General features: G+C 43.3%; 1 protein-coding gene across 2 annotated transcripts in view; it reads right to left on the bottom strand.

Moving 5' to 3' along the window:
• Nucleotides 1-4,178: 4,178 nt before the first annotated feature.
• LARS1 (leucyl-tRNA synthetase 1) overlaps nucleotides 4,179-12,693 on the bottom strand; it is a 46,925-nt gene continuing 38,410 nt past the window's right edge. For both annotated transcript variants that reach the window (XM_053376668.1, XM_053376667.1), the window contains exons 29-32: nucleotides 11,504-11,608; nucleotides 10,322-10,417; nucleotides 8,681-8,813; nucleotides 4,179-4,555 (exon numbers count right to left, since the gene is read on the bottom strand). In XM_053376668.1, the coding sequence (XP_053232643.1) occupies nucleotides 4,350-4,555; nucleotides 8,681-8,813; nucleotides 10,322-10,417; nucleotides 11,504-11,608 (540 nt within the window). In that variant the 3' untranslated portion in view covers nucleotides 4,179-4,349. The remainder of the gene's footprint in view (nucleotides 4,556-8,680; nucleotides 8,814-10,321; nucleotides 10,418-11,503; nucleotides 11,609-12,693) is intronic.

Genomic DNA, 12,693 nt, shown 5'->3' with positions numbered 1-12,693 from the left:
TTTAAGTGATCTAGAGTCAGGGGTGAGCAGTGAGGTGACCAAGTTTGCTGTTTATATTAAATTGTTCAGGACTGTTAAAACAAAAGAAATTGTGAAAAGTTCCAAAAGGATGTCTCCCAGCTTGGTGAATGAGCCATAAAATGGCAAATGTAACTCAAGTGGTTCGTGTTGGGGCACAAAAGACAGGGCCTTCCCTCCAGTGAAATGTTTTAATGAAATGTTATTGTTGCTGCTCATTGCTTTTGCTTTTATATCCTTACTATTTTTATGCCTTGTAATTTTTAATTGCTTTCTTCATTGCCACACGCTTCATTAAGGAGCAGAGAGAAATGGCAAAAAGCGAGGGCAGGGAACCTCCGGCCAATCTTACATGGGTCACATGACAATGGTGGGCATGGATTATAAAAAAAAAAAGCAAGGATTATAAAATTTACCGGTGAGCTATTTCCTGGCACTCTCATGCCCCTCTCCATATTGCATTGAAGCAAGCAAGAGGCATTGTCAGTGATCAAGGGCACATTCCAGACACACAGAATTTACTGTGATTCCAACTAAATGTTAGGAAGAATTCTGTGACATTAAGATCTGTGGAATGGACTATGGCTTTTAAACAGAGGTTGGGTGGCTGTCAGGGATTCTTTAGCTGTGATTCCAGTATTGCAGGGGGGTTGACTTTTGGAGGTCCCTTCTAACTATACAGTTCCATGGAAAACAATTGAGGGTGTGAAATAGGGCTGGTGAGGGATGTGACCAAGGGCCAGGCAGAGAGACCCAGTTGTCCGCACTTGGCCCCTGCTCTAATCATTCACATTTTTAAAAGTTGCAAAGGCCAGTAATTGTTCTGTATGTTATGGAAAACAAGCAAGCCATTTGGCAGTAGCACATATTGTTTGCTGTAAATATACTGTGTCGACTGTTCCCACCGGCCACTGCACACCGCAGCTACACAACAGGAACACGGTTTGCACTATGACCCGTTAATGACTTACAGAACAGCTCTTGAGCTGGCCTGGCCCCGGAGGAACTGGGAAAGAGAGAATCAGGAGTAACACGGGCTGCGCAGGAATGCTAATGCAAACTGAGAGAGGGACTGACACCGTTCTGACAAGGTCAAACTTCAGAGCATCCAAAGGTGTAGACAGGCAGCGGGGGCGGGGGGACAGAGACAATGCAGGAGTCTAATTAGATATACTGTATTTTTCTGTGTTTAAGACGATGTTTTTTGCAAAAAAAAAGTAAAAAATTGGGGGTCATCTTACACACAGATGGGTGAATGCATATGGGTTCAGGTGTGGGTGGCTGGGCTCAGGCTCTTGAAATTTGGCAACCCTAACTATTTTAAAATATTGATTTTATTTTGGGTTCAAAAAAATAGGGTCTTATACATAGGGGCATCTTATATACTGAAAAAAGAGGTAATTTTCAGAGCCATAATTGTACATATTGTAATACCTGTGGCTACTAGGTAGCACATTGCCACCCTTTCCCTCCTTTTAAAATAATTTCCCTCCCTTGCAGACAGCATCATCTGCAAAACAATGGTGCTGTTGCCTGTTGGTTCCCTTGGCTGGGCTGACAATCTGTGCTGCCTTTCTCAGAGTTTTATGTGTGCCAACAGGGGATCTGGGCCAAGGCCACCTCTGTTTCTGCCAGCTCTCTCAAGCCACAGGGCGCAGTTAGCCTTCTGCCCTGGCTGTAATTTGTTCTCCCTCCACAGTTTGGGCTCCTCTTGCCGCAAAGGCAGGCATTCAGTAGACAGCATAATTGCAGAGTTAGAACTGCTCATTTTCGTGCTGGCATGCTATAGTTAGAGAGATGCTGGGAGGCAGCCTGGCTGGCTGCAGAGAGCATGATCAAAGTATTGAAAAGAGGAGAAAAGAGAGGATGTAGCCTTTACCCACTTGTCTCCTTTTTTTGGAGTAGGAAAAGGGAACTGGTTAGTAAGTAACTGAGATGCCTGCTGCGCTTCTGAGGATGGAAGATCAATGAATGAACAGACCCACAAAGGCAAAGGAGTGGGCATGCCTTGCAATGGCAAACAATGAAAAAGCATCTCTTCTGATGGGGTGCACATAATCCTACTTTAACCTTTCCTCCTCTTGGTGTACTATGTTGACTCCCAAGGAGCTGAGACTTATAAAAGAAAAGGCAAAGCAAGATTTTCCTAGGTATGAGGAATTTGGTTTTTGTAGGAAGACTGTAGGGTGCAATTCCGAGTATCCACCTTCAAACATTCAAACAATTTCTGGAAGCAGGAAAGAAACTCCCAATTCAAGAAGTGTTTGTGAACAGCATTTTACATTGATTCCAAATCAGACATTTTGGTGGATGAACATCATACTTTGTTACACCAGCTTTTATCTTTGACGTTGACTACCACATGCATTTTTTTCTTATAAAGGCATTCTTTACAATGGCTTCTGAGCTTTAGGAGAAAGTTCCAACTTTTGTTTTCAAACCAGCTCAACTTCCCAAGCTGCAGCACACCAGTTGTTGCTGTGGTAGAGTTAAAACACCATCAATCAATCATCTTCTAGGTGCTTTTGCCTTGCAAGGTGATGCAGGTAGAATTTAGGGAGAGTGATAACAACCCAGATCAGACCTGGGATTGATAACATTAAGTGTCAGGTTAAAATAAAAGTATGCTCCACAATTAGTGTTTTGAGTCTTGTTTGTTTTCAGCACGGTTTTTGCCACTGCCAGCATTAAGTATTTTACTTGTACAACTTATTGGTAAAATTGTACGATGCTTTGGAAATGGTAATAGAAGTACCCCATTTAAGTAAAATAAAACTGAAACATGCTCTTGTGAAATGCCCACCTTTACCTTCTTTATCACCTCCCCTCCCTAACACACTAATATCACAGTACCACCATAGAACCAGGTCAGCACTTTAGACTGAATGCAGTGGAGACGGTGCCCTGCTAGAGTTATCCAGCTGTGGAACAGCTTGGTCAGACACAGCTTCCCATCCTCAGTTATAGAGTTGGAAAGAGTAGACAGGTAGGTGAAGGGATTGATGGTGCAGTACAGATGAGGAACTGCTGACCCAGGGAGCACAATAGACCCATGGAGCCTTTTCATCTAGCCCATGACTTCCCTTTGATCCCAACTCCTCCTGAGCCTTGCTAGGTTTCATCTTCTGCCACAGCAGTTGTGCATGCCTCACTTAGTCACCAGAAGGGACTCCCTCCAACCCACCCACCACTGCAAAAAAGGGCCAGAGAACAAGAGAGGGATGGATCTGGTGCAAGAACAAAGTGATGAAGTCAAGGGTGGAAAACACAAGCAGTGGAATGGCTCCTCAGAAATTGCTGCCTCTCCAGACTGCTCTCCTTCCTCTGCCTTTTTTTTATATACAGTGGTGCCTCGCAAGACGAACGCCTCGCAAAACGAAAAACTCGCAAGACGAAAGTGTTTTCCGTTTTCGAGGTGCTTCACAAAACGAATTTCTTCTTCGCAAGAAGAAAGCCCATAGGGAAATTTCCGCCGGCCTTCAGAAGAGGTCCTGGACCTCTGGCGATCTGAAAATGCTGGCGGGCGGCAGCGAACGCTTCGCTGCCGCCCGCCAGCATTTTAAAAGCCCCCGGGACAGCGGAAAAGTCTCCGCTGTCCTGGGGGCTTTTAAAATGCTGGCAGTCGGGAGGAAAGCCCTCCTGTCCCCGGAGCTTGCGGGGTGGGAGGTGGGGAGAAGGGCTTTTCTTCCCACCGCCAGCCTTCAGAACAGCCTTCTGAAGGCTGGCGGTGGGAAGAAAAGCCCTTGTCCCCCCGACCAGCCTTCAGAAGAGGTCGGGGGACAGACTGTCCCCAGACCTGGTCTGAAGGCAGTTTCCATAGGAACGCATTGATTGATTTTCAATGCATTCCTATGGGAAACCGTGCTTCGCAAGACGAAAAACTCGCAAGAAGAAAAAACTTGCGGAACGAACTAATTTCGTCTTGCAAGGCACCACTGTATTAAGTAGGCTGCTAAGGAAATGCAACCACATGCATGTATGGCTCCACCATCTTTCAACCCTGAATATTCCAACATGAACACCAGAAGTCTATCACAGCCCTAAGATGTTCATATTGCACACACTTGTGTGTGTCATTTTTCATGCATTTTTTAAAAGGTGTTTCTGAACTGTGTCTTGATTTAGGTCAGTGAGATTATTTTCAAAAGAAAGTCACAGGGGATGGAAAATATATTTATTATACCACATTTAAAAATTAAGGACCCTGATCTACATGCAAGATTAAGTTTCCTTCCCCTCCCCAAGCGAGAAATTAAATTTGTTGTGGTCCACTAGATCGCTTGAAAGCTGTTCGTATTTAAAACATTCATAACCCAGCTCGGTGCAAAAATCTAATTAATGATATAGACTAGCGTATCCCCAATATCTGTTGTTCGTCCATTCTCAGTGAGACGAACCCGCTTTTCAGCAAGGTCTATGTGAAAGACAGCTTGATCTAAAATGGGAGATTTCTCAGCATCTTCTTTACCGAGCACAGGAACACGGCGTGGGCCCAGGAGAGGGTCATCAAAACGCATTAGTTTCACTTTGGAAAGATCTGGAGGGCGGGCGGGGAGAGAAAGAATACACTTGTAAGACATGTGCATTTTTATACAATAAAACAAATCACAAGGCAGTTCAGGCAAGGTACCTAGCAAGGAGAGAGCATTAGCCTGGGCTGCTGAAACTCTAACTGCCCCAATTGCTTAAATAGCGCCTTGACAGATGTTTACAAGCTGTTGTGTAGGCCATTTGCCTCAAAGGCTACAGAAGCCCTTAATAACCAAGACTTAATTAAAAGGCAGTGTGGGTTCAAGAATATCCAACATGAATGCACTGACACCGAGGTGTGCCTCAGCATAAAAAGTGAGCAAACACTTCCAACTACAGAGGGATACATAAAGACCTCCAATTGCCCTCCTGCAACAGCAGGACAGAAACACTGAGGGGGGGGGTGTAATTTTATGGTTGTTTTAATATGAGGTTGAATAAATTTACTATGTAAAGTTTTGTGTTTTAACTCGGTACAAAGCAAAATGGCTTACAGAAACTTTTCAGTAGCTTTCCTTCATGCAAATTACGATGCCGGAGAAACATCAGCCACTTCCTTAGCATTGTGCCCTCTATCTATTAATATTGAAGTTTTACATTAGCTGTTCAGAGATCTGCGGCCATTCACTCGGGCAAGCAAGAGGAAGAATGGCTCTAGAGAAAAAAGTCAAAGGTGTCCTCCCACTTCAACCCCGAACAAATGAACTATGTAATTTCCTCTTCTCTACTGCAATCAGGCCTGATGCCAGTGGTTGCCCAGGCTGGGTTCTGGCCACGGGCACCAAGGCTCACCAGCCCAACCTGCTGCCCACTCACTCACCCCTGGATCTGGGTGGCAGGCTATGGGCACCATTCACAAACCAACCTTGGCTTCCAGCCAGGGGAGCAGGGTCAGGGAGCCCACTGGAAGTCTGGCAACAGCTTTAACTGCAATTTGAAGTTAAACACCCTTGCAGTTTCCACTTATACGCCATTCTTTTTCAGGCATGACTAACAGCCAAAGAGGCATGGAAGTAAAAAAAAGGGGGGGGTCAAGAGGACATTAAGAAAATCTAGAGGAATTAAATAAAAAATGTATGGAGATGTTTCCGCGGAGAACCAAGTAGTTTACAGTATACTCTCCATCTCGTATCTCACTTCCTCCCCAACAACCCTTCTTTATCTCTCATTCCTCTCTTTTATGTCAGAAATATTCAACATAAAAGGGAGGGAGGAACATCGCCTGCATAGAATTGTGAGAGGAAAGATGGTTAAAACTGGAAAATGTTTTAATACAAGCAGAAATGTTGTCTCGGTTTTGTTATTAGATGCAACTGCTTTTTTAAAAAGAAGTCCTTTAAATAAGTTCAAACGATTTCTCAGTAAGAACTGCGAAGCAGAACTTTCCTAATGAGCCAGCTATTTTAGTCTGCCTAAGTTGCTGCTCTTTCACCACTAGCTTTTATCAGATAATCTTTTCAAGTGCCTGCCTAACAGTGACATCTTCTGGAAACAACGATTTGGAAGAATTACTGATTTACTCTCAATTGCTTTTCATTCACTTCAAACAATCAAGCTGTGCATCTCTAGTAATTGCCTGCCCGAGCCTGAAATGTGCAGTACTCCATTTTTGCTTTGCAAGACAAGTTATAGACTTCTTCCTCTCAGCTCTTTTCTGAAAACACAACTTCACACTGTAATATAAAAATTGTCTCTCTTCCTAGGATCAAAACACACAAGCCGCCAAAGTGATGAGGAAATAAATTATACGACGTGAAAAGTTTGGACCAAGACATAATTCTTTCACAATTGCTGGAATCAGCAAAGCCAGCAAGCAAACAGGAAATTGTCTCTGCTTTTTAAAGAAATTCTGTCAGTTCTGTTCAGCAGAGCAACCTGAACTTCAGGCTTAATGCCTTGCTTCCTTTAAACAGTTTAATTAGAAGGGTGGAATGCCTGCAAAATAAGGCCATTAGCAACTGGATAACAGGAAGGAACTCAACGTGTTCTAATTTGAGGACACACTTAAGAATGTAAACAGAAGTCACCTCAAAATACACCTTCTGTAAAAGCTGCTTACTCCTGGGGCTGTATCTAAAGTGCAGCTGAGTAACGCATTCCTTTAGTACAAGGGTTTCCACTTTTGCAGCAGGCTTCTCCCCGAATCTGTTCTAGGTGCTTCTCCAAAACTCTGGAGCAGATTTGGGGAAGGTGCAGGGCGCATGCAGGGAAGAAGGGGGAAAGCCCTGCTGTGCCCTGACACCTTAACTGGATAACGCCCCCGGTTAGCAACTAAGCTTGCTAAAAGACCATTTAGACAAGAGGTACAGGGGGTGAGGAGGAATACACAAACGTTGCTCATCCACACAGTTTTTTACCACCTCTGATCACTCAGGAGGGCAAGGTTGGCCCTGGAGACCACAGCTGCAGAACCCTGTTAACATTTACTCCCCGCCCACCCACCTCTGGCAACTCCCATTGCAAACAAAAATAATCCTTGAGTCACCAAGCTCTTTCTCCCAGGAGGTTTGTCAAAGCCCGAGCATCTTTCAGAAACTACGCAAAACAATTTTGTTTTGGTCAACGGCATTTGATGGCGCAGACTGGAGCCAGCATGAGGGTTTTCTGTGAGCATATTCGTTAGATCTGACAATTAAGACTTTCAATCTGAATTTTAAAACAAAGTCACCAAATTTAAGGTTTAGAATTAAAGAACATTATGGTGAAAATTGAAAATGGTACCAAAGGAACATCAAGAGTAAATAATCTCAAGAACTTTGGGACACAGAATTGGTAACATTTTATATTTTTAAACGCAATTTTTACAAATTTGTTTTCAGCCTTAACTGACAAATAAATAATTTGTTAAAGCTAACTTCTATATTACAAGAAAGAAAGAGATATTTTTTCACAGCAGCTATGGATGTCAAATCTGGCTCTTGAGTGAGAATGTGCATTTGCTTTAATGCCTTTATGCTACAAGTCATTACTGCTGGTGAACCCTAAGTGCTTTCAGGGAGATGGAGCTAATACTTACCACCTCTAACACTGTATAGTTTGAAATTTAAGACTTGAAAATAATGTGGTTCATGCATTAAGAAAGTGTGAGTTGAGTGGGAGTGGGTGGCTCAGGGGACTTGAAATGGATTAATGCATCTTTCACATTTAAGTTGCAGGATCAGGTCTGCAATAAGCGAACATTAGCTGGTGGAGAGGGGGCTGACTTCAGATCTGGAGGGAGGGAGGAAGAAGTAGGCTTAGAAATCCCCAGGTGAACACAGTTGTCCTGTGAAGTTCTGGCTCAGGCTCATAATGGCCTTGGCTGTGGCTCCAACCTGTCCCAGAAATTCTGGGTTCCTGCTGCAGCAGCATTCCAGAGCACAATAGGGGCTCTCGTACCAAATGCATATACCTGCTCCCCAACATGAAGCTCCTCCTGCTGCAACAGACACTGTGAGGTTAGTTTCAGTGAAAGGGATAAAGACATTCATGGTGGGCTATGCTAAGGCTGTGCTGCCAGTGAGGTTACTTACTTAAGGGGCCAGAGTCTTGGCATGAACTCAAAAATAATACAATTTAGTTTCTTTTTAGTTAGAAAATCATTGCTGAGTCCATCCTGAATCAACATCTTCACTAACAGTAATTGATCATTGCTATCAACAGGCATATCTACAAGAAATGAATCTTGGGCTCGGCTCCAGATTCCGGACAACTCCAAGAGGAAGGAATGACTCAAGGCAAGCTGATCCCACAGGGATCTTCTGACCACAGGGGGACGCAACTAACAATCTGGTCATTGTTCAAGCCATTACTGATACCATAATAAAGGTAGCTTCTATAAAATCAAGTAGAATGTATATACCATTGGCGCTCTTTTCTAACCTCCTGTAAGAATCACTGTAGCAAAGGCCTCTTTTGGTAGCATCTTACAAATCTTAGACTAACAAGACTGTAAAGTGTGTTGCACACAAACAGTGCCACAGAAAACCAATACAAATAGTAACAAGTGAACAGGGGCTGCTTTTATAGTTAGAACCACATGAAACATCCAGTGAGTAAGAAAACACATTTTTGACAATCAGCATTTACTGGATAAGCTGCTTTGTAGGAATTTTAACATCTAGCTGGCTGAATTATTTGACCTAAATTTTACCTTTGATTCCTCTGTCCATCTTCATCAAGCGCCTGATTATTGCATCTCGGCCATCTCCTTGCCTGACCTCTATTTTTGTAGAAAAGTGACCATTTGCTGGTTGAGGATTCACCAGAAAAACAGACACACCAGGCTATAAGAAAAACAAGAGGTAGAAGGTGGCAAAATGTCAAATATCCAACCTGATGGTAGAGACTCTGAACTTGTTACCATATATCTTGGATCACAACTTGCTTACTTCCACCAGTACAAAATGATATATAGAAGTCTGAACATTTCAACTGCAGTTGATACTCTTATGTATACAGATGTCTCCCCACTTACACAAGGGTTTACATTCCAGGGTACCACGCATTTATGTGAAATTGCATATGGTGGAGGAAACCATCTAAAAAGTATGTAAACACCCTCTAAACCTCAAAGAATTGCAGCTGCAAAGACTCCTGGGATTGCTAGCCATTTTCCCACTCTTTTCATGCCATTTTTGCAGTTTCCCCACTCTTTTCAGGCCGTTTTTGTCCTTCTGTGCCTTTTTGAAGTTTAAGTCTTTTAAAAAATTATATCCGGAAGTCGCACATATACATGGTCGCACGAGAGTTGAATATGCGCAAGTAGGGGGACGCCTGTATTCATTTGTGTGTGTTTTAATGTATTTGTTACATTTTTATCCCACTTTTTCTCCAAGAATCTCAGAGCGGAATTCATTGTTCTCCTCCACACATTTTATCCTCATGATCAACTTGTGAAGTCACTAAAGCAATAGCGACTGGCCAAAAATCACCTCCCGTTACCTTAGGGAGCTGAACTTGGAGCCCTGTCCATTTGCTGAAGGGCTACACCTCAGTGGCAGAGCATCTGCCTTGAATGCAGAAGGCCCTGGATTCAATCCTTTGTACATTCCCACCAGGGAAAAGTAAAATATTTCTACACACACTCCCCTCTCCATCCCCCAGCCCAAGGGCATATTCCAGCCAGCCAAGGCTGCTGCCTGTGGATGGGAGTGTGACCTGGGAAGAGTCTCAAGGACCAAACCAAAAGGCCTGGCAGGCTGCACTCACTCATTGCATGTCAAAATAGCAGGCTTCTCATGCGTCAAGCTATACAGAAAACAGTCCCCAGTCTAGCATCAAGAAATGGAATCCAAGGATTGGAGCTTAGTCTCAGTGGTTCCTAATGAGTTCTATGGGTAGAATTAACAGGGTGCAATCTTAGATACCACTGAGAAGTGGAGAAAGGACTGGTGCTCTTACCAGACATTACTGGCAGGTCTAGCCCCCATCCTTCCATGATGCATCTTAGACATTTCTCTCAGATAAATGGACAGCTTCGGATGCCTCAGGCAGGGCACAATAAAGTACAGTGGTACCTCGTGTTACAAACGCCTCAGGTTACAAACTCCACTAACCAGGAAGAGTTACCTCAAGTTGAGAACTTTGCCCCAGGATGAGAACGGAAATTGTTTGCTGGCGGCGCAGTGGCAACAAGAGGCCCCATTAGTGAAAGCACACCTCTAGTTAAGAACAGTTTCAGGTTAAGAACGGACCTCCAGAACTAATTAAGTTCGTAACTAGAGGTACCACTGTAGTTAAGTGGGAAATAAAGTTTCAGAAATCAGTGAAGGAAGTAGACTTGCAAACTTACTTCTATTCTGAATGTGCAGAATGGTTTTCCAGGACAACAATCTTCTTTGATTTTCTCATCTCCCTCAGAAGAAAACTTCAATTCTATATGTTCCAGCTGTGGAGGAAGAAGAGGGAAAGCTCAAAACATTGGTGGTGCAGAGGGTAATAGTACAGCAATGACAGGAGTATGCCGACATTTAATTCTCTTGAAGCACATTCATGTATTTCTTTGTAGCAATGAAGATTCTAAAGAAAGATACTGCTGACAGCAAGTTGTGCCCAAGACTGGCCCTAATCAGGCCCTTCCCATTACATAAATTTATCTCCAAGCAACTGACAGCAGCTCTGACTTACAGCTAGATGCTGTTAGATATACCCTAAAAGGTTGGCTACAAATCCATTCAATGATGATGATGATCATGTTTAGAGGATATATCTTGAATAAATTCTCCACTAAAATGGTCGAGAATTTCCAAACCATCTTACCTTGAGAGAAAATCAAGCTAACTGGGGACAATAACGTTATTCATGTAAAAAGTAGTAAGATGATGAGAGAGAGAGAGAGAGAGAGAGAGAGAGAGAGAGAGAGAGAACTTGGCTACATTTGATAAAAGCTCTCCTTTCCATTGAAGGTCAATGATACTGAATATAGAAGTCCAATTTAGGGTGCTCTTGGTCACTAAAATCTGGAGAGCCTCTTGGCACCTTAAAGACCCCCCCAAAAAATATTATGGCATACCAGTGGCGTAGCATGGGTTGTCAGCACCCGGGGCAAGGCAAGTAATTTGCGCACCCTAACCCTAACCCCCAGATGTTGCGCCCGGTGCGGCCGCCCCCCCCGCACCCCCCACGCTACGCCACTGTGGCATATGTCTGTACAGGTTTATGCTATAATAAATTTGTTATCTTTGAAATGCCACAAAACTTTAGGTTCTTTTTTTACTGAATACTTCCAACACTCAAACTATCAAGCAGGATTGGACTCAGATACAAAAAGTGATTACCAACGTAATCACGTAATTCTATTAGGGACTTCCCACCCCACACACTACTTGTAAGCTAATCCACTGATAAATAACTTCTGCAAGCTTAACAATTAAATGTGCATGGGCAACCTTAAACCAAAAAAGACATATATAGACATTCAGTGTGTCTTCAAGCTCTTTTGACTTGAGCCATTAACTCCTTGACAAATGCTCACCTCCAAGGAATTTGTCAGGTAGACTATATTCTCCATGAGTACGGCCCGTTCATCAAACTCCAGCTCCAGATCAAGAACACGTGGCCCTTTCTTCTCCAGATTCTCCTGTGATGCCAAAAATATGGAAAGCATATATTTTAAATTGGGTCATCTCTGTGAAACCTGAATAGTGCAGCTGAGCAAGCCTAAGACAGAAAACATCTGACAAGAATTCATTGCTTACAGCAAATGGGTCTAAAACTCCTAGCAAAATTTACAGTTTTTAATTAATTAAATAGAGTTCCCACCTCTGAACAGGAAAGAATCTAAAGCTTTAGCATTTAAATGACAATAGCAGTTTTATTTCAGAAATTTTGAAACATATATAAAATCTTGTCTTCTTGCGTACCCAGGCTGTGTGTATTCAGCAAGCTGCCATTCTATTCCTTTACACCAAGATGTCCAACAGGACTGAGCTTGAAGGCCAAATTGCAGGCCATGGAATCTTTTGTCCCCTGTGCAGGCAGAATGCACCGACTGCGAGCCAACTGTACAAAGAGGTTGCCACAAAAAGCAACATCACTAAAATGTGGCTCATGAGCTATGTGAGAACATCTGGAGGTGACTGCATGTATCACTGCTCTCCTCCTCACTTCTGTGATTTGGGCAGCCAATAAACATTGTGGAGCAACTGACACACACCCCCAACGCCCCCCCACAATATCTAGTCTGGCAAGAAACAAAGATCTACACTATCCAAGAAATAGCCCAAAGAGCAGTCACAGATCTGTATGTTGTCCAATAACAATGCCAAAGAGTCCTGCACTATGCTTTGAAGCAACTGACTGTCAGAACTGCAGAAGTCCAGTAGGTGTGCAGGTCTTAAGAAGCACTTGTGAAGCATCCCTGATTATTGGGACTTCAGAAGCCTCTTTTTACCTGCCCACCTGATGTCATATAAGATGTCAGGTGATTGGCAGGTGGGTGAAGCTTGACCAAAATTGCAGGGTGAGTTAAATGGGAAGGCTTGGCAGGCCAGAGGCAACTGAGATAGAAACCTCCACATATAATCTCATCTCAGTCCAAACGCTACAGCTCTTGCAAAATTCCAGAAATGCATACCAAGAACAATCTGCTGGAGTTAGATTACTGCTACATCAAGTATGCAAAGTATTCTTTCTGCTACTACCAATGTGTTTGACAGGAAGGTG

Source organism: Podarcis raffonei, chromosome 2 (genome assembly GCF_027172205.1).
Source record: "Podarcis raffonei isolate rPodRaf1 chromosome 2, rPodRaf1.pri, whole genome shotgun sequence".
In the NCBI taxonomy this organism is placed as follows: domain Eukaryota; kingdom Metazoa; phylum Chordata; class Lepidosauria; order Squamata; family Lacertidae; genus Podarcis; species Podarcis raffonei.
This window is presented reverse-complemented; position numbering and strand designations above follow the sequence as displayed.